We start from the raw sequence: 25,765 nt of genomic DNA on the forward strand, positions 1-25,765 counted from the left end.
TCATTGAGCTAAGGCGGCAGCCATATTTAATTAAGTAAGCATATTTATTTACCTTTTTCCTTATAAAAGAATGAAAAATCGTACTTAATTCATAAATTTTATTTATTGTTGGCTGCTGAAGTGCAACAAAGAACCTTGTGAAACATATTTTCCAGTTAACTTGATTTGACAACTAACATTAAATATAGCTTCAAAATCTTTACCAGATTTCGAAATGGGGAATCTCTCAATGGAGTGTGAAAAAGATGAGCAGATCCTTTAACACTTTCATAATACTTTTTATTAATGTGTGCCGTTATACGTTCCAAAACAAAGAATTTTATTTCTGCACGATATTCGGTGCTTTCCATTGTAAAAAACAAATACACGACACGCCAACTTGAAATAGCTTTTAAAACAAAAACTAATTGAGAGATGTAAATAAAATTGTATGAGTGTTTAAATGAAAGATGAAATATTAAAGTGGCGTATAAAATGTGATACTGCCACTGGTTAATAGGTGTCCTTTTTTATACTTTTCATTCAATCTGTAGCCACTAAAACGTCCGGCCACATTTAACTGTAGCGGCTCAAGGCTAATTTTTTGCCCCGTTTACATTATTTAATTTAATTTTTATGCTAGTTAAAGGTTATAACAATTTTCATACTGCTAAATATTTTAAATTATTTTCTTCTACTTTTTATTAGTCCCATTTGCAACGAATATTTTAAGACTTATTACAATAGGAATTGCTATTTAAAATTCAATTTAACCCATTTTAAAGGTGATGTATAAGACATTTCGCACTCGCTGAAAAGAAGATATTCAGTTTATATAACATTAAAATATTTATAACGCACTTAGAAACTTTAAAGTCGCATTAAAAACTCCAACAGCAAATTTGGCGTACGAAAATAGTTGCATTTTCAGCTATGTCAGAAGACAAAAACAACAACGAATGAATTATATAAATTCCAAAAACTACAAGAAAAAATGCGAAAAAATTAAGTGGCAGCGAAAAATTGGACTGAATTCTTTTTAGTTTGAAACAAATACCAGCGAATGCGGTGCCTTCGTTGTTTGCTATTTTCTGTTTTCTGCTTCCCGCTGCAGTTGCTTGTGAACGGGTATGCTCTGTTTTTGCTGATGTTCCCGCTGCCAGTTGCCTTTCACATGCTGACTTGATACTTAATTGCAATTTCAAGCCAACGCGGCGACTTTCAGGCTAATTACACTTGCAAAAGCAAAAAACGCGGAAAATAACTGGAAAATGAAAAATGAAAATACAAAAAGAATAGAGCAAAAGAATAATGAAAGGCGAAAAAATAGCGTCCAATGGTGCAAACACAAAAAGACAAAAGCAGCAATTTTTAAAAGAAATGAAACGAGATTATGAAAAAGGGATGACCAAGTTGAAGACGAAAAAAGGGGTTGTGTGCTGTAGGATGCAGCAGGGGAGCTTCCGCAAATGCACCACTGCATTCATTTCATTATGCGAAGCGTTGGACATCCGTAAGCAGCAATTTTTGTGCCTCACTCGTTTTTGTTTGGTTACTTTGTTTACTTGCGTGTTTTTGCTGCTCGCACTCACGGTTTTGTCTTGCAAACAAAAGATGAGAGCCACACACCCACGCGATAACTCTTAAACACCCTTGTAAATTTATTCTACATACATACGCACATATAAAAGTTTCCTTTCATGGCCTTTCATGCCCTTTTATTCTCATCTGTGTATTCACTTTTCCAACTTTCCTTTTTCAACTTTTGCCCGATTTCATGTTTTTTTTATTTCTTGCAGTTGCACCCATTTGTGCCACCGATCATGAAGAGCTACTGGGCGCCCTGAAGCATGAAACTCTGATGCTAAAATGTGAAGTGGATTCATCACCGCCAGCGGAGGCATTTACATGGACATTTAACTCGTCCGGCGAGCAAACGGAATTGCCCGCGCGACTGCACTCAACGGAGGTAATTAGACACACACATACATACGTTAAATATATATGCATACATACATAAATACATAGTAGTAGGAAAAATAGTAAATAGCTATGCAATGAGTCACAGTGAAGCGACGTAATTGAACTCGACCTATTCAAGTGGTTGGCACTGGCCTCCCGCGCGCACACACACTCACACATACATTGTTGCATTAACTATTGCGCAAAGCTCTTGGCTTGCGGCACTGTGCTGACCAATGGTGGCCACCCTTAATTTGGTATATGAAGGGGTGTCAGCGCGTTCCGGTCGCTTTCCATTTACTCGCACTTTTAATTCACTTGACTGCAATCTGCACTGCTTTAATTTTACGTTTTGTTTTTGTTTTACTATCCTTGCCACTCATTTCTGTGTGTATTACTTCTTCTCTGAACTACTCTTGCCAACTAATGGGCAGTGGGCGTGTCAAATGTTGCAAATTGATAGCGTTGGCATTCATTAACAAGCACGCAAAATAAACAAAAAATCTTGAAACTTCACTAAGTTTGCTAATGAATAAATTACTAGTAACTTTTTATATAGTTTTCCTTTGAAGAAAATATTTCCTATGTACAAATACAAACACCGTAACGGAGTTGTAATAAAGGGTAATACGTGCATACATATACAGAGGAAAATTATTAAATTGTGCGCATATTGGGTAAAATTTTAGCAATTTAAACAAGTTCCAGAAGATGCAGCAAGCGCATTGAATGAGTTGTCCAATTGTTGGGTTTAGGTTGGTTATAAGCAGAGAATGACCGAACATTACTTTTTGAACAGACCAAACATTAACAGACTTTATCAATGTCCAGCGAACCTTAAAAGAGGGTAAAAAGATAGGCAACGATTTTAAAAACTCAAAAAATAAATAAATGAAAACAAATGCTTAAACATGTTTGGATCTCTGTGTGGAAACCTGAAAACTGCAACGTATAAAAGAGACCTAGGTGCCGATGTGCCAGGGGAGTTAATATCACTTTTAAAGATTTAATTTATAATTGGAATTTTTCGAGTACCTTCCGAGAACTTTTTGATCAAAATGGTACACATAACGCCCAATTTCACGTGCACTTAGTGAATTAAATAAGATTTCGAGTTGAGTGATGGAAATCATTATGTCTTGTCTTTTTGTAGAGGGCAGCTGTCCAGTTCACAAGTTCCAAATATGATTGAAGAACGACGCCACTTTCAAACATTATAGATCTTCCGAGAGGGTGATTAATTTTGCGCAACGTACTACATTAATTGATTTTTTCTTAAAGAAATGGAATTTGAGAATAATTTGAACTTTTATTTTTATTGTTTCCAGGGCTCTTAGGGGGCGTCCATAAATTACGTGAGGTGTTTTTTCAATTTTCTGTACCTCCCTCCCCCCCTGATGAGATGTCGTGAGATTTTATTCAACCCCTCGCCCATCCCCCAATCTCACGTGAGATTTTTCAAAATGTGGGTTTATTATGTAAACGCGTTAGATTGTTATTGTAAAAAGAAAAAAAAAATGCTTCCTGCTTTTATTTACGACTAGTTAACACTAGTAATCAATATTGGTGAGAGTTATAAGTGTAATAAAAATTTTACAATACGAGTAGAAGACTTAAATCGTAACTACTGCGATTAAAAAAAGAATATCTACTCTAATTCAGTCCATGGAGAATCATGCGCGGTTTCAAGAGAGACTATTGGGACCAACATGTCCATATGATTTTCAGTAAAATCATCTGCTCCTTCAACTTCGTTCTGATCTAGCCACTCTAAGCCGTTGACGCTTGCGCACAGTAACTCATTAGCTTGTCTTGCGACAATCCGTGAGGGTCGCACTTTGCGGTACATACGCGCTTGCTTAGCTGGTTCAATGTGAGCTGCTCTGCAGCTCTTGTGATAGATGCGAAGTAGATACCGCATGTATTGCAGCATATTTTCTCTAAATCATCACGTATACTTGAGCAATAGAGATCATAAGGCGTGCTGATAAATGCATTCAGCGGTTGAATCGGTAGGCGTATTAGAAATGGAGCAAATGACTTTCCGTCATGTTCTTTAAAGTCCGGAATTATCAAACGTCAATCAACCTAAGAGATAGGGTATGGAGGTGGCAGAAAACGGTCGTGAAGAATCATATGCAGATCACTCCAGCGTGGGCTGCAGCAGTTCTGATCATCGCATTTCACAACCTAAAAAAAAATTAAAAACAATTTCCCTTTGTAACTCTTAATAAAAATTTGTTGACATTCGCGCTCGTTAAAAAACTAAAAAAAAAAAATAAAAATTTGATATGAATCAACTGCAATGTACCTGGAGTAAATATTGGCTCTCTCTAAACAAAGAAGGTTGGAACCTGTCCGTGTGTCGTTGCCACTCAGCTCGTACGCTCTTGTTCATCGAGTCGCACGTTCGGCTGATAGTGGCGCGAAAACAAACGACGGGCTACATTGTACCGTAAATTCAGATTAAATTGAGCTATTTGGTATAAAACAAATATGGTGGTTTGACAGCAATAATGTATAACGTCGAAGTATGATTGAAATTATTTTCTTTCGAACGAATTAGTGAATGATCTTAATCATACTACTTAAGATTAAATCTGAAGCATGTACAATCTGGATACTGGACCAAAATAGTATAATTTTTTTTTGGTTTCAATCAGAAAAATAATTGCGTGATATTTGCCGAGACCGCCCCTTCTCTCCAACGTAAGATTAGATGAAATTTGACTCGACCCTCCCCCCCCCCCCCCCTTAAACATCTCACGTAATTTATGGACGCCCTCTTAGTAATTAACTGTTAGATAATTAGCTATTTTAAAGCCACTTTTGTAATAGAAAATATAACGCATTAAATGTTTTCTACAATGTTTCCACGACAATACTTAATAATAGCGCAGACACACCAAATTTAGCGAAGTCCTCAACCATCTGTGTGATACTTCTGGCAGAGAAATGTTAAACACAGATGGCGCTCTAAAAAGTTAGAAGGCGTTGTTCCCGAAACAAGATTCTTCCATCGTATTCAGTTCTGGGCTGCTGTTTTGGCATGTTGTCCCATGTGATGGAGGATTATAAAAATATGTTCGAGGGTTAATTATTTGAATGTGGAATCAGACTATGAGATATATTTTCGTCTTATTCTTATTCGTCAGTATGTCTTATTCTCACAAATTGGCGACTAGATTGTTAGCGATAACAAAATAGGTTTATCAATGACCTGCTTCAGTCGATTTTAATTCGCTGCTACAGGTCTGATTTATTTTTATTTATTTTTCATACATTAGCATTAAACTGTTACATATGCATACTCACATACATACTTACGTTAATATATACATCATAATTATGTGAATTTTCCCTTTTAGACTGGCATGTCTCGATTGAACTATACACCAGCCACTGACCTGGACTATGGTACAATATCCTGCTGGGGACGAAATTCAATTGGCATGCAGAAGACTCCTTGCGTTTTTCAAATTGTCGCTGCAGGTGAGTAACTCTTTTATTTACTGAATTGGTAGTAAGAAATAAATCAGTCATTAAAAGGATGCAGCAAACGGCTGTTTGATAACAAAAGTGTAAGCCACTGCTTACTAAGGGTTGCAGTGTCGCTAGTTTCCGGCCTGAAACAAAAATCCCCAAGCTCGTATGAACAATAACTTAATCCACTGTATCTCCCACGCTGTTCCTAACGCTGCCATTATCCATATGAAGTGAGGTATGTGAGTATACTGGAGCATGTCATGTTGCATTCTGAAATACGTTTGGCCTATCGTCACTATTTTCGAAATTAGCTCTTAGCTTGGTTTCGGTCTTTATAGTCAGCGTATCAATCCAAGATTTTTTTCGAGTTCCCAAAATGGATATTTTCAAAATATTTTTGCTCAAACTTCAGAAATATTAAATACCGGCCTCCGTAGAGAATTTTTTTTTTCGAATTTCCCTCCTTCAATAGAGCCAGGTGGTCGGCCTTTGGTAAACAATGGCAAACCGTCGAGTGCTTTATCACATGAGAAATATTCTCATAAAATATTTCTTTTTGAATACAAGCCTGATATGCATGCACAAATTTGCAGCTGAAGATTTTTCTGAGCATTTATTATCTTTTTTTACCTCAAAATCCGAACTTTTTTCAACTTTGAGTCAATCCCTTGAATTTCAACAAAATATTGTTAGTTTTCTGGTAAAGTAACAATGTTTCAAATATTTATTTTTAAGAAAATTATAGCACAAAACGAAGATTAACAAATTAGTCTTCAACTTTTATTATACAAATATTTACCAAGCTTCATAACACAGAAATCTACAAACATGTTTTCAAATATTTGCACCAGGTGTTGCGCTTAAGACAGTCAGAGAATTATATTAAGTTACCAATTTTAATATTTATGTATATATTTTAATAACTAAAATATTTTACTTCCAGGTCGTCCATTTCCATTACAAAATTGCACAGTCTCAAACCAATCAGCCGACTCTATACAAGTTGACTGTGTGGAAGGTTTTGATGGTGGCCTACCTCAAGGTTTCATACTAGAATTAGTTGAATTGAATAATTTGCGCTTGGCGCGTAATTTGAGTTTACCGGTAAGTAACCAATTGAAAATAAAATATTAAGATATCAAAAAATCAATTCGCATACGGCAGGCGGTAGTGTACCATTTATAGGTGTAGGTCAACGGTTTGTTTCATTTAAAATTGTTTCTATATGGACAATTTTATTTAAAGTCATCCAAGTATTTTGGACATTTTCGTACACTTTTGGTTCATTTGAACAATAAGACGCAAACTGGACAAATTTTGGGAAAAATTTAATTATTCCGAGATTTAATCAATGTTGAAACTTTGGTAGTATAAAGCAAAATCTCTTCGGTTTTTTTTTAGAATAAAATTTCTTTTTTTAATTTTTTAAGGCTAAAAGTTTATTTTACCGATTTATTTTTTTTTAACAACTTTTGTGGCAATTTTTTTTTTCATTTTAGGAAGTGCTCAGATTTCTTTCTTACCTTCCATAAATATCTGAGATTATGATCACTAATCTCTGAAAGTTTCATGATGGGACTCCCATCACTTTTTGTGTTTATTTAAATACGTACAGCCAACCAGTGAAACGGTGCCAAGCACTACTGATATATTTAGTCATACATATTAGTAAGCAGGTATACGAACATCGGTATTTTGGTCATTTTTTCGGAAAACGAAGACGGAGATACAGTCAACGGAGATCTATGTATACAGAAACATACAGATACATTTTTTCTGCTGCTCATTGAAGAACTTCATGTGGGCGAGCTCAGATGTCGCTATACCTGCATGTCCTACAGCTCGTCTTACAAGCGATCTTTTGCATACCAAGTTCGATAATGGTGCAATCCGTCGCAACCAGTTGGTAATTGCAATTTGTCAGCTTTAGACTTTTTTAAATAGATGTTATGCCGAAAATTTACAAAAACTTTGGCGCTGACGGCATTGGGGTTCCAGGTTTCGGCCATTTGAAGGATTTTTTATTGCAACCCTTTACTAGAAAGTAATGCTCAATACGTGCATGTATACGATTTTTGAATAATTTGTACACTCAATTTGCCAATAAATGTTTTTATTTGGATGACAAATTGTTTTAAGCATTTCTTTCACATATACATAAATAAATTCTTTTTTTTAATGATTTCATTTTATATTCATTACAATAACTCATAATTAAATGTAATGAGTGGAACTAAGTAAAAATTGCAGAAGCAGACGTGCCCAGAAGTATTTTCACAATCTCTTTCATCATAGTAATAATATAAGAAATTAATCGAAAAATGTATTAAGTACTTCTTATCAATACTCCTAGTAACTGTCATAGCTTCTAATCACTTTATTAGGAAACACTTTATTATGAAGTTAATACGGCAGTCTGGAGTTTTCTGCTGATCTTCCAGTATTACAATTGTTCACGCAGTTCAATCTTTTTCTGTCCTTTAGTCAGTTTTTTCTTTGAGTAGCAAACACATTTTTTTCTAATTTATACCAGGTACTTCGTTAATTTTCTACAATCATAAAAGATACATATTTCCATTATAAGGGCTTTATGTTTGGTATCCTTATTTCGATAGAACTTTAAAGTCGACTTAAAAATGGTAAATTTATCGCACTCTTTCTGAAATAAGACCTCAAGATGTTTAAGTGTTGTGTGGAATCCAAAAATTGTTTAATAAAGGCCAACTCTTCAACCCCTGTATGTGAGTTGCAGATCCAAATTATTACAAAAAATGCGCCAAAAGTTATACAATGAAGCTTTGAAGCAGGCCATCATTTCAGCCTCCTTGTAAAAAATTAAATCATTCCACATATATCTTATCTTTACCCAAGAAAGTGGAAAATAACAGCCGTTAATACTCTTATCTAAGTATTGGAAGTAGTAGCTTCTAACGTAGAACTGTAAGAGAATTTATAATATTTCATAGGAAAGGACATCTTAAAATATCCGCACCTCACCTCAAATTTGTGGTGCTCTACTCACTTTTCATGTGATTTTCGCTGCTCAGTGCAAAATACTGCTCTAGTGGAGCGCTAGCATATGCACTCGTATATCTCTCATGACTAAAAATAATTTTTTCCTTTCTGTGTTAACCTCGTAGCTACAAAATCATAATTTTCAGTAAATCGATAAAAATGTTTAGAGTTATATTACTTAACTTCTATGAAAAGTTATAACATATTTCATACGATACTCATAGTAGATACGAGGTTTTTGAATGCGAACATGTAGATACGAGAAAAATCTAAACGCTCTGAAAAAAATTCTATAATCACTATGAACATTATATGTTTTGTTTTACGTAACAGGAGAGCTAAGAAGTGTTTTTCACTAAAAATCTCAATTTCGAAAAAAATGAAGTGACGAGGTTAACACAGAAAGGGGACGATGTTGTACTTTTTTAAAATTATCATTTTATTTTATGTATAAAAACATATTACAATTTTCAGCATTCAATACATCTTATTTCTTATTATACTCTAACCCAAAACCAATTTTCAGAAAAATTTAGAACAATCCCCAAAATATGTACTTATACCTCTTCACATCGAATCGCTCAAATGCAAAATTTTGGAAGTTGTAGTGGGCTAAAAATAAATAGTTTTTTCATTCCAAGAATTTTCACATCTCCCAAAACACATTTTGACACATTGACAGTTTTTTTCTCAACATTTTTAAATAGCCTCTCTGATGAAATTTAGTTTTTCTCTGGGAGGTATGGAACTCCAGGCTCCATACGTAATAATACTAAATTATAGGAAAAATCAGTTTTGATGAATCCATAATTTATTTACAAAAGAAACCTTAAAAAATAATATTCCCACTTTGTATAAACGCTTTCTTAATAAACTGTATATCCTTATGACAATGCCACATGTGAAGGTCTCAACGTCGCAAAACAGATTTCATGTCCCTCACCTGAGTTACCGCTGAGTGCTTTAATCAAATTGTTCACGCGTAAAATAATCTCTTCATAACAAACGTTTCATCGAATGCACTTGATCAATTTTATTTTATGTGGGAAGTCTGCTTCTTGGCTTTTAGTTAACCAGCCTTATTCAGTTGGCATTGCAACGTGAACTATTTTTTTTTTAATGTCAACAGACGTTGCAATCGTGCGGCAACTATTTATTTACATACATACATATATCTAATGGCATTCCCACAGATGTCATCATGATGCATATGGGTATATGTGTGAGTAAGTGCAGCAGACACAAACACTTCATTACCCTAAAAGCATATTTGAGAATGCAATCACATTAATTTGCATTGCACTACACTATGTGGGGCAACAGAGAAAAATAAAACCAACAAAAACACTCAAAAAACAAAAACTGAGAATATGCAAAACAGAAACCAGCCGGCGTCAAGTTGTCTTTCGCTTGTTATTTTGTTACAGCTATGATTGTTTTTTCCTGCTTTGTTTTCGTTTGCGTCAAGAAATCAAGTTGAAATCGCTAGCAAAACTTTGCCTGCGGAAAAATGTGTAACAACAAAGAGAGGAAGGCTGCTGAGCTCCAGTGACTGGCTCGTTGTCTGTCTTATTTCCTGGTGAGTTGCTTGTGTGAGTGCAGCACTGATGCTCAGCTCATATGATAGGCTCTGTATTGTTCAAGAGCCAGCGGATATATTAAAGCTGTATGTCGCGTTCACTACGCAAATCCAAAGATAGCATCGCTGTGCTCATCTTTCGCGTATTTATTTATTCTTTTATTAAAAATACATGTACATAAATACATATGTGCATATATTATGTAGATGTGGTTAGCTGTCTTGACGACAGCATAACACCGTTACCACATTTTGCCGTGAGAATCAGAAATTTTCAAAACGTTATTTTAAACTTTTCGCCAATCAACTTCGGAAAGGAAACTTGCATAGTCTGACCGCAATTATCGAAAGGCAAATCAATTTAAGAAGCAACTATACTCACACTAGAGCTGCACCTGCAAGTTCCACTTTTTCTGAAAAGTGCTAAGAAATTACTCGAATGTAACTGTATCACATTTTACTCGCATTGGCTAATATACCTAATAAATCAAATAACTCATGAGGAAAATTTCTTTTTTGAAACAGAATAATTCATTACTGCGATTTTATTTATTTTTTTATACGATTCCATCTTTGGAAATGATGTGTGCCCCTTTAGGTACTAAATAACTTGGCTTCCACTGCTCTATAAATAGTACGCATTTAGCTACCGTCGACGACCTCCTGCTGCTTAGCGTGAAACTTTCTCTTTCGAGCTCTGTGCCTTTTACTTGTGTCATTATAGCCAAAAAGCTTATTCGTGCTACTCAATCATTGCTATAATGCTGCATGAGCCAAGTTTGGAATAGAGCTCCGTAACACTGCACAACAGCATTTCTGATGATTGAGTTATGATACATGTTTTTAGTCCAATTTTTAATGAAAATTTCAAATCTGTAACTGAAATTCCTGTATCTGCTCTATATGACACATTTGACTTTTTGTCATAAAACACTATAGATTTAAAGATTATTTTATTTTATTGCCTTCTTAAGTTTAAAAAAATTTTCTTTTATATGATTTCCTTGCTGAAGTTGAAGGCATAGAACTGTTGTTAATGCTCCAACAATAGCCGGCCATCATGTGTGTGTTCCAGTAACCTTGATAGCGTTCCTCCATCGTACGAAGGTCCTGGTGGAATCGCTCGCCCTGTTCTTCGCTGAGATCCCCAAGATTGGCTGGAAAATAGACCAGATGGTTGTGAAGAAAGTGTAACTTACTGCTCATATTACATCCAACCCTTTGGAAGTGACCCATTAGTTGTTCGACGTGCTGAGAATAGTCAGGACTTTTCTTATTTCCTAAGAAATTTTGAACAAGCCAAACAAACTCATTCCATACCATTTTCTCAATCACTGTCATAGTGTCTATGAAATTTGAGTCTTTTATTAACGACCATATCTGTAGCCCGTCAAAAATACCCGCTTTTATCTTTTCTGCACTCAATTTTGGAAACTTTTTAGACAGAAAAAGAAAACAATTTCCATTTTTGTCAAGAGCTTTAACAAATTGTTTTATAAGCCCCGGTTTTATATGTAACGGAGGTAAAATTATACGATGCCTTGATACTAAAATGTAAAGGTTCTTCCTGTGAAGCATCAGGTTGAGGTTCAGATGACATCGTAGGGCTCAAAACACATCTATGTGCTGATCGTATGGAAGGATATTCCCATTTGCCTCGATTTTTTCGGTTAATGCCAGTTATTTTTACCATACAAAAATAACAGTTGTCGTGGTGGTTCACAGGTTCAATCCAGATCATAGCAGTTTTGTATCTAAATTTATTCCTTTTCTTATTCGTCCACAAACGTAGAAACTCAACGCACGTTTTGCATACCTTTTGTGGAATCCAAGGCTTATTTTTCATTTCCATTGGGTGACTGAAGTAATTTTTGTACGCCTCATTAACGAACGATGTCACATTCAGACGGTTTTCTTGCAACATATACTCTCCGCAAATAAAAGAAAAACTATTCCGGTTATTTATACAAACTCGTCTGGACGATGCCATAACGAATAATATTAAGAAAACTTAATATTTGTTAAAATATTCGTCAATTAACACTGAAATATAGTGATTTTTTTGTGATAGCTATAACTCGTAAACAAGAGCTGTTACAAAAAAAATGAGGGTATATTTAGAATCAGCGTTGTCAAATTAGTAAACATCAAGTATCAAAAGTCATTCATCAGCCAAAAGTGCGATTTTGTTTTATTGTGCAATTAATAACTTTGTTAAAACAGAGAATATGTCTGCCATTCACCGAGGCGATCAACCACATAAATAAGCTAAAAGACTGGCATCTGAATAGTGCAACGGGTAAAAAAAAATTAAATCAAGTTGTACTGTCGCAAATAATTTAATATTTAAATTTGCTAACATCAACGAGAGCGCCTGTAGATGACTTCATTACGAGGTTGTCGTCCGGCACAAACACCTATGATGTCTGTACAAAAAGAAAAAAAAGCGTTGAAAATCTGCTCAATTGCAATTGGATTGGTATGTTAATAAATGGAAAACTGTTATGGATTATGGACTTATGGACTTAACAGATGTTGATATTAAACCAAACATAACATTTTGCACATTGGAATTTCACGACAAAAGAAGTAGATTAAAGTAGTAGATAAAACAGCTATTCGTCATTTCACCAATGACTGACATTTTAATACTCGTATACAAGGCGAAATAAAAAACAAATCAGTTGGTCTACTGCTATCACCTTTATTAGATTTGCCATGATCTCCGCACTTTTTGAGTTGTTATAAAAATTGAATTATTTCTTTCTGTAAGAACAGATTTCATTTCACATTTAACAACCCACAAGTATCCCGCTGACACACTTTTAAGTTTATTTAATTATTAAACCAAGTGTTTCATATTTATGGTTCCCACGTTTTCAAGGTTTTGGGCATCTGCATAAATGTAAAATTAAAATATTTTTAACTCGAGCTTTTATAGCCAATGTGACACTTTGCAACCATACACAATGTGGTAGGATTCGATCCGGGATGATTTACTCAAACATTTGTACCTGCCATAATACTTCTAGCAATCCCAATATTTGTTCGAAACATTGCGTAGAAAGTTTTTTTGTAATATATTATAATACAACATAGTAATTGTAAGCAAATGGCATAACAAATAAAATATTGAAGTAGTTAATGCTTGGGTATACATTTAGGGGATCTAAAATGTCTTTGCACTCGTTATTCGTGTGAATGAATTATTGAGTAATACATGAAAGTGAAGATATTGAAGTACAGTGTAACCTCTTCTTATGGACATCTCTTTTAGCCGGACACCTCCCTTGAGCGGATCTTTTTTCGTAATTCAAGTTTTTTGTATCGGAAGAAGTTAGCCCCTTCTGAGTGAACGTCTCTGGTTGGACGGACAAAAGCTGTTCGCCCAAGAGAGGTTTCACTGTATATTATACTAATACAGAAGGTATTGCAAAATTAATCATCCAATTTTGTTTTTGAATAACCGTTTACTAATTAATTTTGCGCCACCTTGTATTTGTAGTCAAAATATCCTTGTTTTCTTTAAGAAATGACGTAGATTAATTTAGTGTGGTCAGATAGGTTACAAAAGCTTACTGGGTGGTTATGTTAATTTGAAAATTTTAAGTAAAAGTACACATATCAAACTAAACAACTCAAGAATAGGTATTACCGCTTCACGGCGTCCCAGTCGCTTCCGTTTGGGGTTTGGTTTTATATTTTGATTCTTTAATTAAGCATAATTTGATTGTTAAAGCAAACTTTCATTGAAACTTTGTGATTTTGTTTTGATTCTAATGCCTTTTAGTTTTTTTTTTTTGACATTTCGTTTTCATGATTTTTCGTTTTTGTCATTGAATATACGCTTTCAAAGCTGCATAAAGAGTCTGACGCACATTTATTGCCCATTAAGTTTCTCTCTTTTACTGAAGATCTTTTTTTCCCCCATTGGTGCTTTTTTGCTTTTGACTTCTCTACGAGCAAATTATTTTATTTTATTTTATGCATCACAGCCTCAATAGTTATCAGTTTAATTTTTAAAATCAATTGTGGATATTAATTCCCACTTATTTGAAAACCCTTTAACACAAGAGTAATAAGACTTAATAACATTTTAATTTCAAAAATAATAGTTGTTAAAAAAAGTTAATCTTAAAATTCGTCTTCTTATTTATTGGCGCGATAACCGCTTACGCGATTTTGGCCGAGTGTAACAAAGCACGCCAATCGTTTCTTTCTCGTTCTAAACGGTGCCAGTTGGACACACCAAGTTAAGCTACGTCCTTCTCCACCTGATCTTTCCAACGCAAAGGAGGCCTTTCTCTTCCTCTGCTACCACCAGCTGGTACCGCATCGAATACTCTCAGAGCCGGAACGTTTGTATCCATTCGGATGACATGATCTAGCCAACGTACCCGCTGGATCTTTATTCGCTGCGCTAGGTCTGTGTCGTCGTAAAGCTCATACAGCTCATTGTTCCATCGCCTGCGATATTCGCCGTTGCCAACGTGAACTCTTTGAACTCTTGAACTCTTTGAAAATAAATATTTACTTACTTTCTAAAAGTTCAGGATGCATAGGATGGTTTCTCTCGCAATTACTTGTCGAAATTTTTCCTTTCGGCAGTCTTGCTGAAAGTACTTTCCTTGCCACGTCTGTTGGTGCCTTATGAACTGACTTAATTTAATGCTCAAATCTGAGCAACTTCCTCAACTTATGCCCAGCTCATTATTATTGCTGACATTTTTCTTTACCAAACTTTCTGCTAACTTTTGTATGTACGTCCATATACTTTCATATATATTGTAAACAAGCGCATATGTAGGGTGTATATATTCATGTAAGCACCTATAATTCTACTGGTATCCCAAGACATAACAATATTTTGAATTTCTTTACAATTCCAAAACAAACAAAAAATATGGAAGTAAAGTAGAAAAAGTCGCGTACGTAAAAATGCTTCCGCCAACATTTTCAACGCTTTCGGTGGCATCGTTGGTGGTATCCGTTTAAGTCGTGCTCCTCATTCTCTACATTCATACACTCATATGCTTGCATTTTTTGCTTTTGCATCAACTCTGTACCAAGTTTACGTTGCTAACTTTTGAGTTTTTGCCCTAACTGCTCTCCTACAACATAGTTAAAGAGTTCACCTTCGTTATAGAGTTTTGTTGTCAACTTGATTTTTGTTTTGTATTTTTTGTATTTTTCCATGTTTTAAATTTGCTACAAAGTTTTGCCTAGCTTAGTAATTTGTTTTCCATGAAAAGTTTTGCTGGTAAAATTGCGAAACGTGCAATTTCATCCTTTTTTAGCTGCCTAATGCCCAAAAAGGATTCAATACTCGTATGACCCGAATTCTTTTAAGGAGTTGCTGCTAAGCTTTGCTTTAAGATATCCTTGAGGCGGTTGGTTTTTAGGTTACTAGAACTCTTTTTAAAAACTTCAGAAAATAACGAATGTTAAAATTTACTTTCCTTTGCTTCTTTGCTTCTCAAACGTTTCTCGGGCAATCTAAGCTCGTAGAAAGTATTTGGCTGGAAAATGCATAATAATTTGCCGTTTTACAAGCCAAAGTTTTAAAACGAAGTTTTAAGAAGTTTTTAATTTTTACTCTAAATAAATGTAATATTTCAATATTTCGTTTCGGAATTTAAAAATTTAATTAAAAAAGACAGGAGTCTTATACTATGTTCAGACATGCACTCTGACTGCGCAAGTAAAAAATATAGGCGACGGGTGAAGCTCATTAGCTAGAGAAAAAATTGTACGTTGACGCAGAGAGGCAGATCAGCTCTCGTAATTTTCTTTCAAAGCTAAATTGTTCTCAATTTAACTATTTTCACAAACAAATTAAAACAGCTAACTAATGTTTTAATGAGAATAGGTAGGTAGGTTTGGCAGCCGCATCGCACATAGAGACAACGATGCCACTTAGACCACGGAGTGGGTCCGTTGTGAGCCGCGGGGGCTGGGCTACATTTCCCTTTCCATATTGAACCATCCTGAGCTTTTGACAAAGCGTAAAAGGTTGTTGATACCTAAAGTGTATAGATTATCTATGTTCGTTAAGAAGTAGGATTTTAAAAATCGGTTTCTGCTTCTGGCTAGAGCTGGGCATGTGCAAAAAAGGTGTTGAATTGTTTCCAATTCCTCCTCATTTCTGCAGCTACGACAGAAATCATGCGTGTATACGCCTAATCTCCTTGCATGATTTCCTATGAGACAATGTCCTGTGAGGGCCCCTACTAAGGTCCTGATTTGAAGTCTACTCAGTTTTATAATACTCTTGGACAGACGTAAATTAAGCCTTGGCCATGTTTGCCTAGCAATTTCGCAGGTGTTAGCGCTAATCCATCTCTGATTTGCAGAATTGATTAGTGCGTCCTTAATGAGAAGCTTACAAGTTGCGAGAGGTATCTCCATAAAATTACTTATGTCTGGCATACAGGTACCTTCTCTTGCAAGTTGGTCTGCCCTACAGTTCCCTGGTATATCTCTGTGGCCTGGGACCCAGCATAATATTATACGATATTGTTTGGCCATCTCATTTAGAGATTGGCGACAACGTAAGACACTCCTTGATGTTGTTTGGAATGCATCCAGGGCTCGTAGGGCAGCTTGGCTGTCTGATAGAATGCAGATATCCGTTGATGATATTCTGTTTATCTTTAACCATTTTAAGGCTTCATGAATAGCGTTTATTTCCGCTTGAAAAACGCTACAGTGATCCGGTAATTTAAAGGATTCACTAATAGAAAGCTCTTCGCAAAATAACCCTGATCCTACACCGGTGTCCATTTTGGATCCGTCCGTGTAGATCTTAACGGGTGTATTGGGTGTTGGATCTTCCTCAAGCCATTCCAGTCTAGAAGGGATTTTCATTAGGAAATTCCTTTCGAAGCAAAGAATGGGAGGGTGATAATCACAGTCACTGGGTATATCCGTGTAGGAGTCTAAAATGGTTGAATGTCCATGTGTGACAGTTCTCCACTGTGAGCTCGCTTTGAGCCTTAAAGCGGCGCAGGCCGCAGAGTATTTGCAGAAGAGATCTAGGGGTGGCAGATGTAGCATGATGTCCAAAGCCATGGATGGCGTGGTTTTCATGGCGCCACATATTGCTAGTTCCGCTGATCTCTGCACCTTATTCAATAAATTAGAATAGGGTTTTTTCTGCATAGCACACCACCAGACAACATTTCCATATAGAAGAATGGGTCTGACGACAGCAGTGTAGAGCCAATGAGTAACCTTAGGTTTAATTCCCCAGGTCTTCCCTAAAGCTCTCTTACAGGCATAAAAAGCTAGGTTCGCTTTCCTGACCCTTTCTAAGGTGTTTGACTTCCAAGTCAGTTTCCTATCTATGTTTAGTCCCAAGTACTTGGTTTCTTCCGAAATCACAAGAGCTTCCCCTTTGAGCGTAATTGGACTTAGCTGAGGGATTCTGTGTTTCCTAGTGAACAATATGAGTTGTGTTTTGTCTGGGTTGACTCCTAGACCTGAAATTCCTGCCCACCTAGAAAGTATATCTAGAGCATTTTGTATTAGGTCTCTTAATGTAGATACAAATTTACCAGAGACAGCAATAACAACATCGTCGGCGTAAGCTATCACCTTACAGCCCACCGATTCCAGTATTAACAGAAGTTTGTTTACAACTGCGTTCCATAAAAACGGTGAGAGGACTCCACCTTGCGGTGTACCTCTACTTACCGATCTCCTGAGCACCGATTCTCCTAGTTCCGCTTCAATGATTCTGCTATTTAGCATTTTGCCAATGAAGCCTACCAAGCCCGGTTCTACCCTAAGATCAGTGAGTGCTGCAGTAATTGCCCCTCCTTCAACATTGTTAAAGGCCCCTTCAATATCAAGGAAAGCGGCTAAAGTAAATTCCTGTTTGTGCAGTGAACTCTCTGCCGTGTAAAAAAGGTTATGTAGAGCTGTCTCTACCGATTTCCCTTTCGTGTAGGCATGTTGTGACGTAGAGATAAGATTTCTATCTATAGTTAGGCTTAAGTGAAATTCTATCAGCCTCTCCAAAGTTTTCAATAGGAAGGAGGAGAGAGATATCGGTCTTAAGTCTTTTGGATGGGTATGTGAGTTTCTACCAGCTTTTGGAATGAAAACAATTTTGACTTGTCTCCACTTAAGAGGTATATGACCGTAGAGAAAGCAACCTTTGAAGATTGCTAGTAGTCCGTGTGCTAGATATCCGGCGGCCTTTTGCAGTTCCACCGGGTAAATGCCATCTGGGCCCGGTGATTTAAAAGGTTTGAAACTTTCAATCGCCCATAAGAGCCGATCCTCAGAAATAGCGTCTATTCTGACTTCACGACAGTGTGCTGTATCTTCCATGTCATGCCCAGTAATGTCTGAGCAGCCTGGAAAATGAGTGTCGAGTAAAAGTTCTAGAGACTCTTTACTGGTTGTAGTGAAAGTGCCATCACTTTTCTGTAGCAGTTCCCAATTTTGAGGGCTTCCCGCTAAAATCTTACGAAGTCTGGAGGCCTCAGTTGCCCCCTCAACCTCTTCACAAAAGGATTTCCAAGATTGCCTTTGGGCAATTCTGATTTCCTTCTTGTAGATTCTCAGGGCATCTTTATAGCCTTTCCAATCTTCATCGAGACGTGTTTTCTTTGCCTCATTAAAAGCGCTTCGGCTTGTTTTTTGAAGCTCGCTTAGCTCAACCGTCCACCACTTAGGCTTGGGTTTACCCCTCGGTCTTCTTATGGGACAGGCTACCGCCAAGGCAGCATTCATGGTGTAGGTAATCTTGTCAACCAAATTTTCTAGTCCTTCTATGCTTTGTGGCACCGCTGATGGACATGTTCCTAGGGTAGCCCCGATACAATCTCTATACCTTTCCCAGTCTGTTTTCCTGATATTTCTACCAGGCTTAGGTTTCGGTAGATTTTTGCTAACCTCAAACGAGATATATCTATGATCAGAAAAAGAATGTTCTTCCAAAACTTTCCAGTTCCTAATTCTGTTAATAACGGAGTCAAAAGCAAAAGTAGCGTCTAACACTTCCTGTCTATTACTAATGACAAAAGTAGGTTTATTACCTTTATTGCAAATCTGTAGTCTAGTACCTATCAGATAATCAAAGAGACACTCACCTCTAGCGTTGGTATCAGTGCTGCCCCATATCTCGTGATGCGCATTTACATCCGCACCAATGATTAGCTTTGCGCCAAGCTTCTGCGCCTGCGCTACCAGATCTTTGAATATTGATCTCGGTAGCTCCTCGTGGTCATGTGCGAGGTAGCAGGAAGATAGCCACATCCGTTCATTTCCCGACTCCAGGCTAATGGTCAATTGATCGGTGTCGCTGTAATTAGAGAGCATGAAAGCATTTATCCCTTTTCTTATTAGTACGCACGCTCTAGGGTTACCTTTGTTGCGAGCATACATCAGTTTATATTGTTGAGTCCTTAGTCCGCACACAAGTCCATGTGATACCCATGGTTCTTGAATCAGGACAATATGATGTCCACCTTTGGCCAGGTGGATTATGAGGTTGGCGGACGCAACCTTTGAGTGGTGAAGGTTAATCTGAAGAACCCGTAACATCATGGTTACTGGGCTTCCTCTCCACCACCGTTTTGTTGGGCTCATCTGAATCTGACGCCAGTAGCTCTTCCTCATCAGTGAGAGTAGTATCAAGTACTCTATCTAACAAGGAAGAGATACTGCCGTCAGTAGATGCCTTCCGTAGCGCTGTAGCAGTGTTAGGACCGGAGCCAGATTCCGCCGTGGGGCCTATCTCAGCTCCAACCGGGTCCTTTAAGTTAGGCGCCTTGTCCTTGTTGTAGACCCTCAGAGTTATGGACGAAAACCCATAGCTTACTACACCGTCCGATCGCGCCAGTGCGTCCGCCGAGTCCTTGCAGACTACGAAAGTAGCGCTTCGGTACTCGCCCTTGGGATCGTCCAGCTTTGTGACCTTCCAAGACGATGTAGGAAGCTCTGGATTGCATACCCGAAGCATCTCAAGGATTTGTTTAGGGTCTGATGGCTCCGCTGGTAACCAGGCCCTAGCTCTTGGTAAACTAGGGATGTCATCCCTTGAAATTACCTCAAGTTTAGACCCAGGCCATACTTCGCCAATCCTTGAGATGGCTATTTTGTATAGATCAGTGGATCTCTGATCGGCACAGGCGATTAGCTTCACATGACTCTGATGCCATCCACTATCGCGACAGAAAGGAGCTGGACCAGGATGCTCCTTCAGAATTTGGAAGAAGACGCTTGAGAGCCTGGCTTCCACTTTCTTCCAATTGTCAGGCGAAATAGTGCCGTCAGGGTTGCTTTTATCAACCACCGCCCATAGCTGTTGGCCTTTGACAGCTTCGCTGTACGTAGCTGGAGAAGTCTTGTTGATTCGGGGCTTCTTCAACGTGCTGGGGTTGCTGGGTGGGTCGTCCGACAACTGACGTTTTGGGTTCGGTTCAGAGCCCCGAGGGGACTCCTCCGTTACCCTTGTCGCCCAGCTGAATGAGTGCTTCTGTTTAACAGACCACTCCCCCTCTGGAATCGTTTTCAGGCGCTCCAGTAGCCTGAAGGCAGCACGTCTCTCCTTGTAGCCATGCCGTGCAGGCTCTGCTACTGCGGAGGTATCAGTCGTTCCAGACTCAGCTTTGCCACCTTTACCAGGGCTAGTCCCGGTATTGGTGGTAGAGGAAGTTGACTTCTTGGCCGTAGTTTTGTTGTGAGTACCGCCACTTCTGCTGTTGCCAGGTTTGTCCTCAGCACCAGCTTCCGCCGTACGAATTGGGCTAGCCGTGAAGGGCTTCGATGTACTGTCGCTTCCACTAGGTTTAGTTATCCCAGCTTCCGTCGTACTAAGAGAAATCTGGTTTGGTCCAGATTTAGGGATGGAAGCTATAGCTTCCTTTGCATTTAGGGACTGCTTGTCCATTGAGGTTTTTTGATTGAAAGACTCCATCTGTTTCTTACGATCACCGTCCACCGTGGCAGACATGGTGATCTTATAAAAAGGAAGGGGAAACATGATGGTCGACCGTGGCAGCGCCCCATACCACGGTAAGGTCATGGTTATACCCCGAGGTGACCCGGTATCGAGGTAGCTCCGTAGAAATACAGTCGGACAGAGAACCCCCTGACTGCAAAACACCCAATAAGCACGGGTCGCATGACACCTTGTGTTAGGTGGGGGGGGAGGTGGGGGGGGGGGGGGTGAGGAGAGGAGATGATGGGATGATGAGGGTTAAGGATTAACAGGTGCGTCGGTACGGTGATCTTCATATGGTGATTGGATGGCCACCAATTTTGCCATGATGGCTAGCCAATCCTCATATGGAGCTTCCCTCTTAGTTCGTATTGGGTTGGTCCCCATGATATGGGGGTCAAACCAACACTTAAGCCTCATCCCCGCGACAAGGAGACCAACATGATGAGGTTTAAGAGAGAGAATAGATCAATTCCAATTCTAATTGTAGCAAAGAACAAACAAATAAGCACATACTTTTTCCTTTACGGATGGAAAAATAAATCAGAGAAAAACAAATTGATTTCGCAAGGCACACTTCGAAGTAGAGTAGTCGAAATTATGTTCAAAGTATTGTAACTGTTGTATCTCTGGAAGTAACTGTTGTATCTCGGAAATATAGTATAAAATTGGAACAAGACTAGGGTCTCCAGCAATCCACAATATATCATCGAGACGAAGTGGTTTCACCACATTGTGAATTGCAGTGGAAAACTTGAGCCCAAAAAAGTGTTAACACAACAGAACTCTAGTCTTAAGTGGGTTCTGTCTATACCCTCATGTAGAGTGGCAACCATAAAATTACCCAGCCTAATCTAGTAGCCACTTTAGCCAATTCACAGCGCAGTCATACATTCAATGCAGAAATTGTTCCGCATTTATTAACCCACACTCGCTATGTTTCTTTTGTCATATCGAGACTGCGTTCATACAGCTTTTCAGAACTCTTACCTATCGTACCGACCTCGATGTTTACTGATTGATTGACTTAAAAGCACTTGAAAACAGAAGATCCATAACATCGCGTTCGCTTGTTGCTAGTATCACTTCTAAAGCTGTTATTTGTCTTCCTTTCTCAATAAAATTCAGTTTAATGTTTCTTATACATAGAAATCTCCGACGGTTTGAAATATTAAGTATTCGGGTCATACTAGGAGAATAATCTCAGGACTTCTTTTAGTAAATGTTACTGCCCATTAGCTTAGCATTGTTCATACAAATTCGTTAAGTCAAAAACTTCATTAAAAAAAGATAAAAAGTACAAATTCTGAAAGCATTTTTTATTTCCTTTCCACAGCACCCACCTGTGAGCTTTTTTATTGAAAATCTCGATCCCACTGCCACATATCGTATGATCATATTCGCCATGAATGCCAAGGGACGTTCGGAGCCAACCATAATCGACGACATAAACTTCAAGGGTGTGGCTAAATTTACAGGTAAGTAGAATAAAATAAGAAACTCCACCGTATGAATATAAAATCCAACCTACGTGCTTGCAGTAAACTTAAGCAACAAAAGCAGTAGGTAAGCGCTACAAATTTGTTCATATATTTTATACTGATGCATAGTGTGCACCGTACTTACTTCAATTTTTACTACTACATATTTGTACATACGCCTGTGCTCACAATAATAGCAACTCGAGATATTGGAAAGTGGTGACTATTTATTTATTTCTTCTTAATTTATTTAATTTGGTTATGAAAATATATTTCATACTACGGCATATGCCATACAACTTAAAATATCAAACTTTTAACAAACAAAAATTGAGTAGGTTTTCATCGAAATTTCAAACTCTTTTTAATAAGAATTCTTACAAAAATTTCGTGTATGCAGCTGCATAGTTCACACAGTTTTGAGGTCATATTGTGCCAGTTTAAAGTAGTTCATAATTTGCGAGCATGTTTGATATATTTTTTTTGTCGATGGTTTCCGTATAAAAAAATTCGGGTATGCATTATGGTAACAAAGAAAATTATGAAAACCCAACTGGAATTTTTAACAATTCTAAACAAGCACAATATTTTATTAAAATTGAATTGACTACAAAATTGCATACTCAGAATTTTTCGTACTCAAATTTGTTGAGTACCCTTTTTGGGTGTTTGTCCGAGCTCCTCCTCGTATTTGTGGGGTGCGTCTGGATGTTGTTCCACAAATGGAGGGACCTACAGTTTTAAGCCGACTCCGAACGGCAGATATTTTTTTATGAGAAGCTATTAGAAAACTGTTTTTCATAATTTTGATGTTTCACCCAGATTCGAGCCTACGTTCTCTCTGTGAATTCCGAATGGTAGTCACCAACCCATTCGGCTACCGCAGCCACCAGCATGAACTATATTTTTATAAAAAATAAAAATAATTAATTAAAAAATAAGTAAGGCTTTGTAATAGGCCGTGTTGCTATTATTATGAACTCAGGTATATATAATAATATACTACGTAAAGTACATTTTAAGATGTATGAGCAAACATGCAGATTGGCAAAGTACTTTATTTGTTTTCTTTTTCTCAGTTTGCAGCGCTAAAACCTTCCTAATCTAAATAAATGGCCATCAGCATTGTTGTATGCTGATTTGTTGTTTTTGTTATCGTCTGCATAGTGTCATGCGTAACGCTGAGCAAAGCAAAGTGCTATTGCAACAACAAATGAATTTACCTGAGAAATGTTGATTTCATTCCTTCATTCTATTGCACGCTTGACACTTTGCAAAATTGAAATTCATGAGATTTGTTCGTAAGAAACGGCAAAAAGTGGAAAGTTTTAAGTAAATGGTAAAGATGGGTAGCGTTAGTAGCTGCTATATTGGTATTGTGGCATTTGTCACGATGCATTAGTGTTGGAAAATTTTAAAATGAGAAACAGGGCGTTGTAGTTGAAGTTGATTCTTCGAAAGCTTAAGCTGGAGTGATGTGTTGTTTAATGTAGTGCACATTGACGGATATTAAGTCTTATCATTATTTTGTATACGAGCTTTGTTTTCAGTTGAAAGTGACGCTCTCTAAAACCAAAACATTATTTACATTAGTAGTTTGGAAGCGTTGACCTAATTTCAGAGTAGATTTTGTCTTACATAATGACTACTTATGCATATACTCTGAATTATTTTCCTTCCTTATTTACTTATTACCATCTTCAGTTCACACACGTCCTTAATGCCTGCAACGCCTCATACAAATCTTGAGTTGCTCAGAACAATGCTGAAAGTCTTATTTTGCCAGGTCCTTCAACATTCTCTTCCACAGCTTGAGTGGACTCAATTTTTGTTCCTTTTAATGAAGATTTAATATTAAAAATATGCAGAGGATCCGGTGGCTAAAGATTATGATCAAACACTGAGATGCAGAACTTGACGAAAAACCTGTTGTTGTTGTTATTGACGAAGCCGCATAAACATGTACGATAGGCCGGGTCGACTTGTGGAGGCAAAAACATCGCCCATTGCTCTGTGAAAATCATATTCTAGGGATCAAAATAAGAAACTTTGCCGAGGAACCATACCTCTAAAACGAATTCTGATGGCCCCCAATTTGGGTCGAACTTTTAGTGTCTTTTGTGGGGAGGCAAAAAAATCGCCCATTGCTTTGTGAAAATCATATTCTAGGGATCAAAATAAGAAAATTTGCCGAACGAACCTTACCTCTAAAACGAATTCTGATGTCCCCCAATTTGGGTCGAACTTTTTAGTTTCTTTTCTCATGTAAAGGCCAAAAATGGTGATATTTTGAAATGATTGTATGGGAACCCCCCAGGGGAGTTCCAGGGGGTGTGCCACTGGCATTGGTGGATCGGCCGTCCAAAGTTAGTGGGGGTCGGTCATACATTTGGACTCGATTGGAGCACTCTAAATGGGTCAAAGTGGGATTTTTCGTTCGACCCAAATTGGGCGACATCAGAATTCGTTTTAGAGGTATAGTTCCTTCGGCAAAGTTTCTTATCCCTAGAATACGATTTTCACAGAGCAATGAGCGATTTTTAAATCGACCCGCCCTTATGTACGAGAAATGCTGCTGGAGTAACAGGCTGGTAGTAACCAACTGTCATGGAACGACTGAAAACCTTTTGAAAGGTAGCGTGGTACTGTGAAATGAGTCAGCTTGTTGAATCGTTCTATTCTTACTTACTTTTATGAGAACGAGTACTACAGTCATACTACTTTGTTTACATAAGCGGGAGCTACTACATTCGCGAGAGAAGATTTCGTACTAAATCGATGATCATCGTTGGTATTTGGTGTGTGTGCACTTCTTTTACTCGTATAGGGTCAGTAACTTTATCAGTGGATATAAAACCACAGCTAAGAGACTATTTGAAATAATTAATTTTTTTATTGAAAACCTCAAATTGCTATTCAGATTTGGACGTCTTTATTTACAATATTAGTTTACTGCTCTAGAGGATGTCGTATTTTGGTCTAAAAAATCGTATTACTGATCTATTTTTCTTCATATTCAGCATAAATTCGTACATACATATGTATGCTAGTTGCGTAGGATGAAAAAGACCCTCGAGGTACAATCCTGTGATATTATTTTAAATCCAATTTTACTTATTTTTAGTACAAGTTATTTTAAGAAGTACAAAAACACACTTGGTCGAGTTTGAGTACAATTGCAACCGCTACAAGGATTCTTAGTAAACTTTGATTTAGATGATAAGTATTTCCCAACATTTTTCGCATAGTTTAAAAGTTTTATCTTTACCCTATTCGCCGGCGTCAGTTCCACCCATAAATAATCGTATC

The 25,765-nt window shown here is 37.5% G+C and overlaps 2 protein-coding genes across 2 annotated transcripts in view; one reads left to right on the top strand and one right to left on the bottom strand.

Annotated features, from left to right (window-relative positions):
* The window catches only part of LOC129252242 (uncharacterized), a 184,544-nt gene that overhangs the window by 131,390 nt on the left and 27,389 nt on the right, over positions 1–25,765 (top strand). The window contains exons 11-14 of the mRNA XM_054890912.1: positions 1,779–1,948; positions 5,310–5,433; positions 6,371–6,531; positions 22,312–22,453. Coding sequence (XP_054746887.1) covers positions 1,779–1,948; positions 5,310–5,433; positions 6,371–6,531; positions 22,312–22,453 — 597 coding nt within the window. The remainder of the gene's footprint in view (positions 1–1,778; positions 1,949–5,309; positions 5,434–6,370; positions 6,532–22,311; positions 22,454–25,765) is intronic.
* Positions 19,129–19,998, bottom strand: LOC129252258 (uncharacterized). The gene is made up of 2 exons (XM_054890913.1): positions 19,399–19,998; positions 19,129–19,334 (listed from the first exon to the last, which is right to left on the bottom strand). Exon 1 carries the CDS (start codon positions 19,992–19,994, stop codon positions 19,554–19,556), a length of 441 nt encoding a protein of 146 aa, XP_054746888.1. The 5' UTR covers positions 19,995–19,998; the 3' UTR covers positions 19,129–19,334; positions 19,399–19,553.

This window comes from Anastrepha obliqua, chromosome 1 (assembly GCF_027943255.1).
Source record: "Anastrepha obliqua isolate idAnaObli1 chromosome 1, idAnaObli1_1.0, whole genome shotgun sequence".
NCBI lineage: Eukaryota > Metazoa > Arthropoda > Insecta > Diptera > Tephritidae > Anastrepha > Anastrepha obliqua.

Coding starts and splice junctions, on each gene's coding strand:
- LOC129252258 (XM_054890913.1), bottom strand. CDS start 19,994: ATGCTTCGGGTATGCAATCCAGAGCTTCCTACATCGTCTTGGAAGGTC.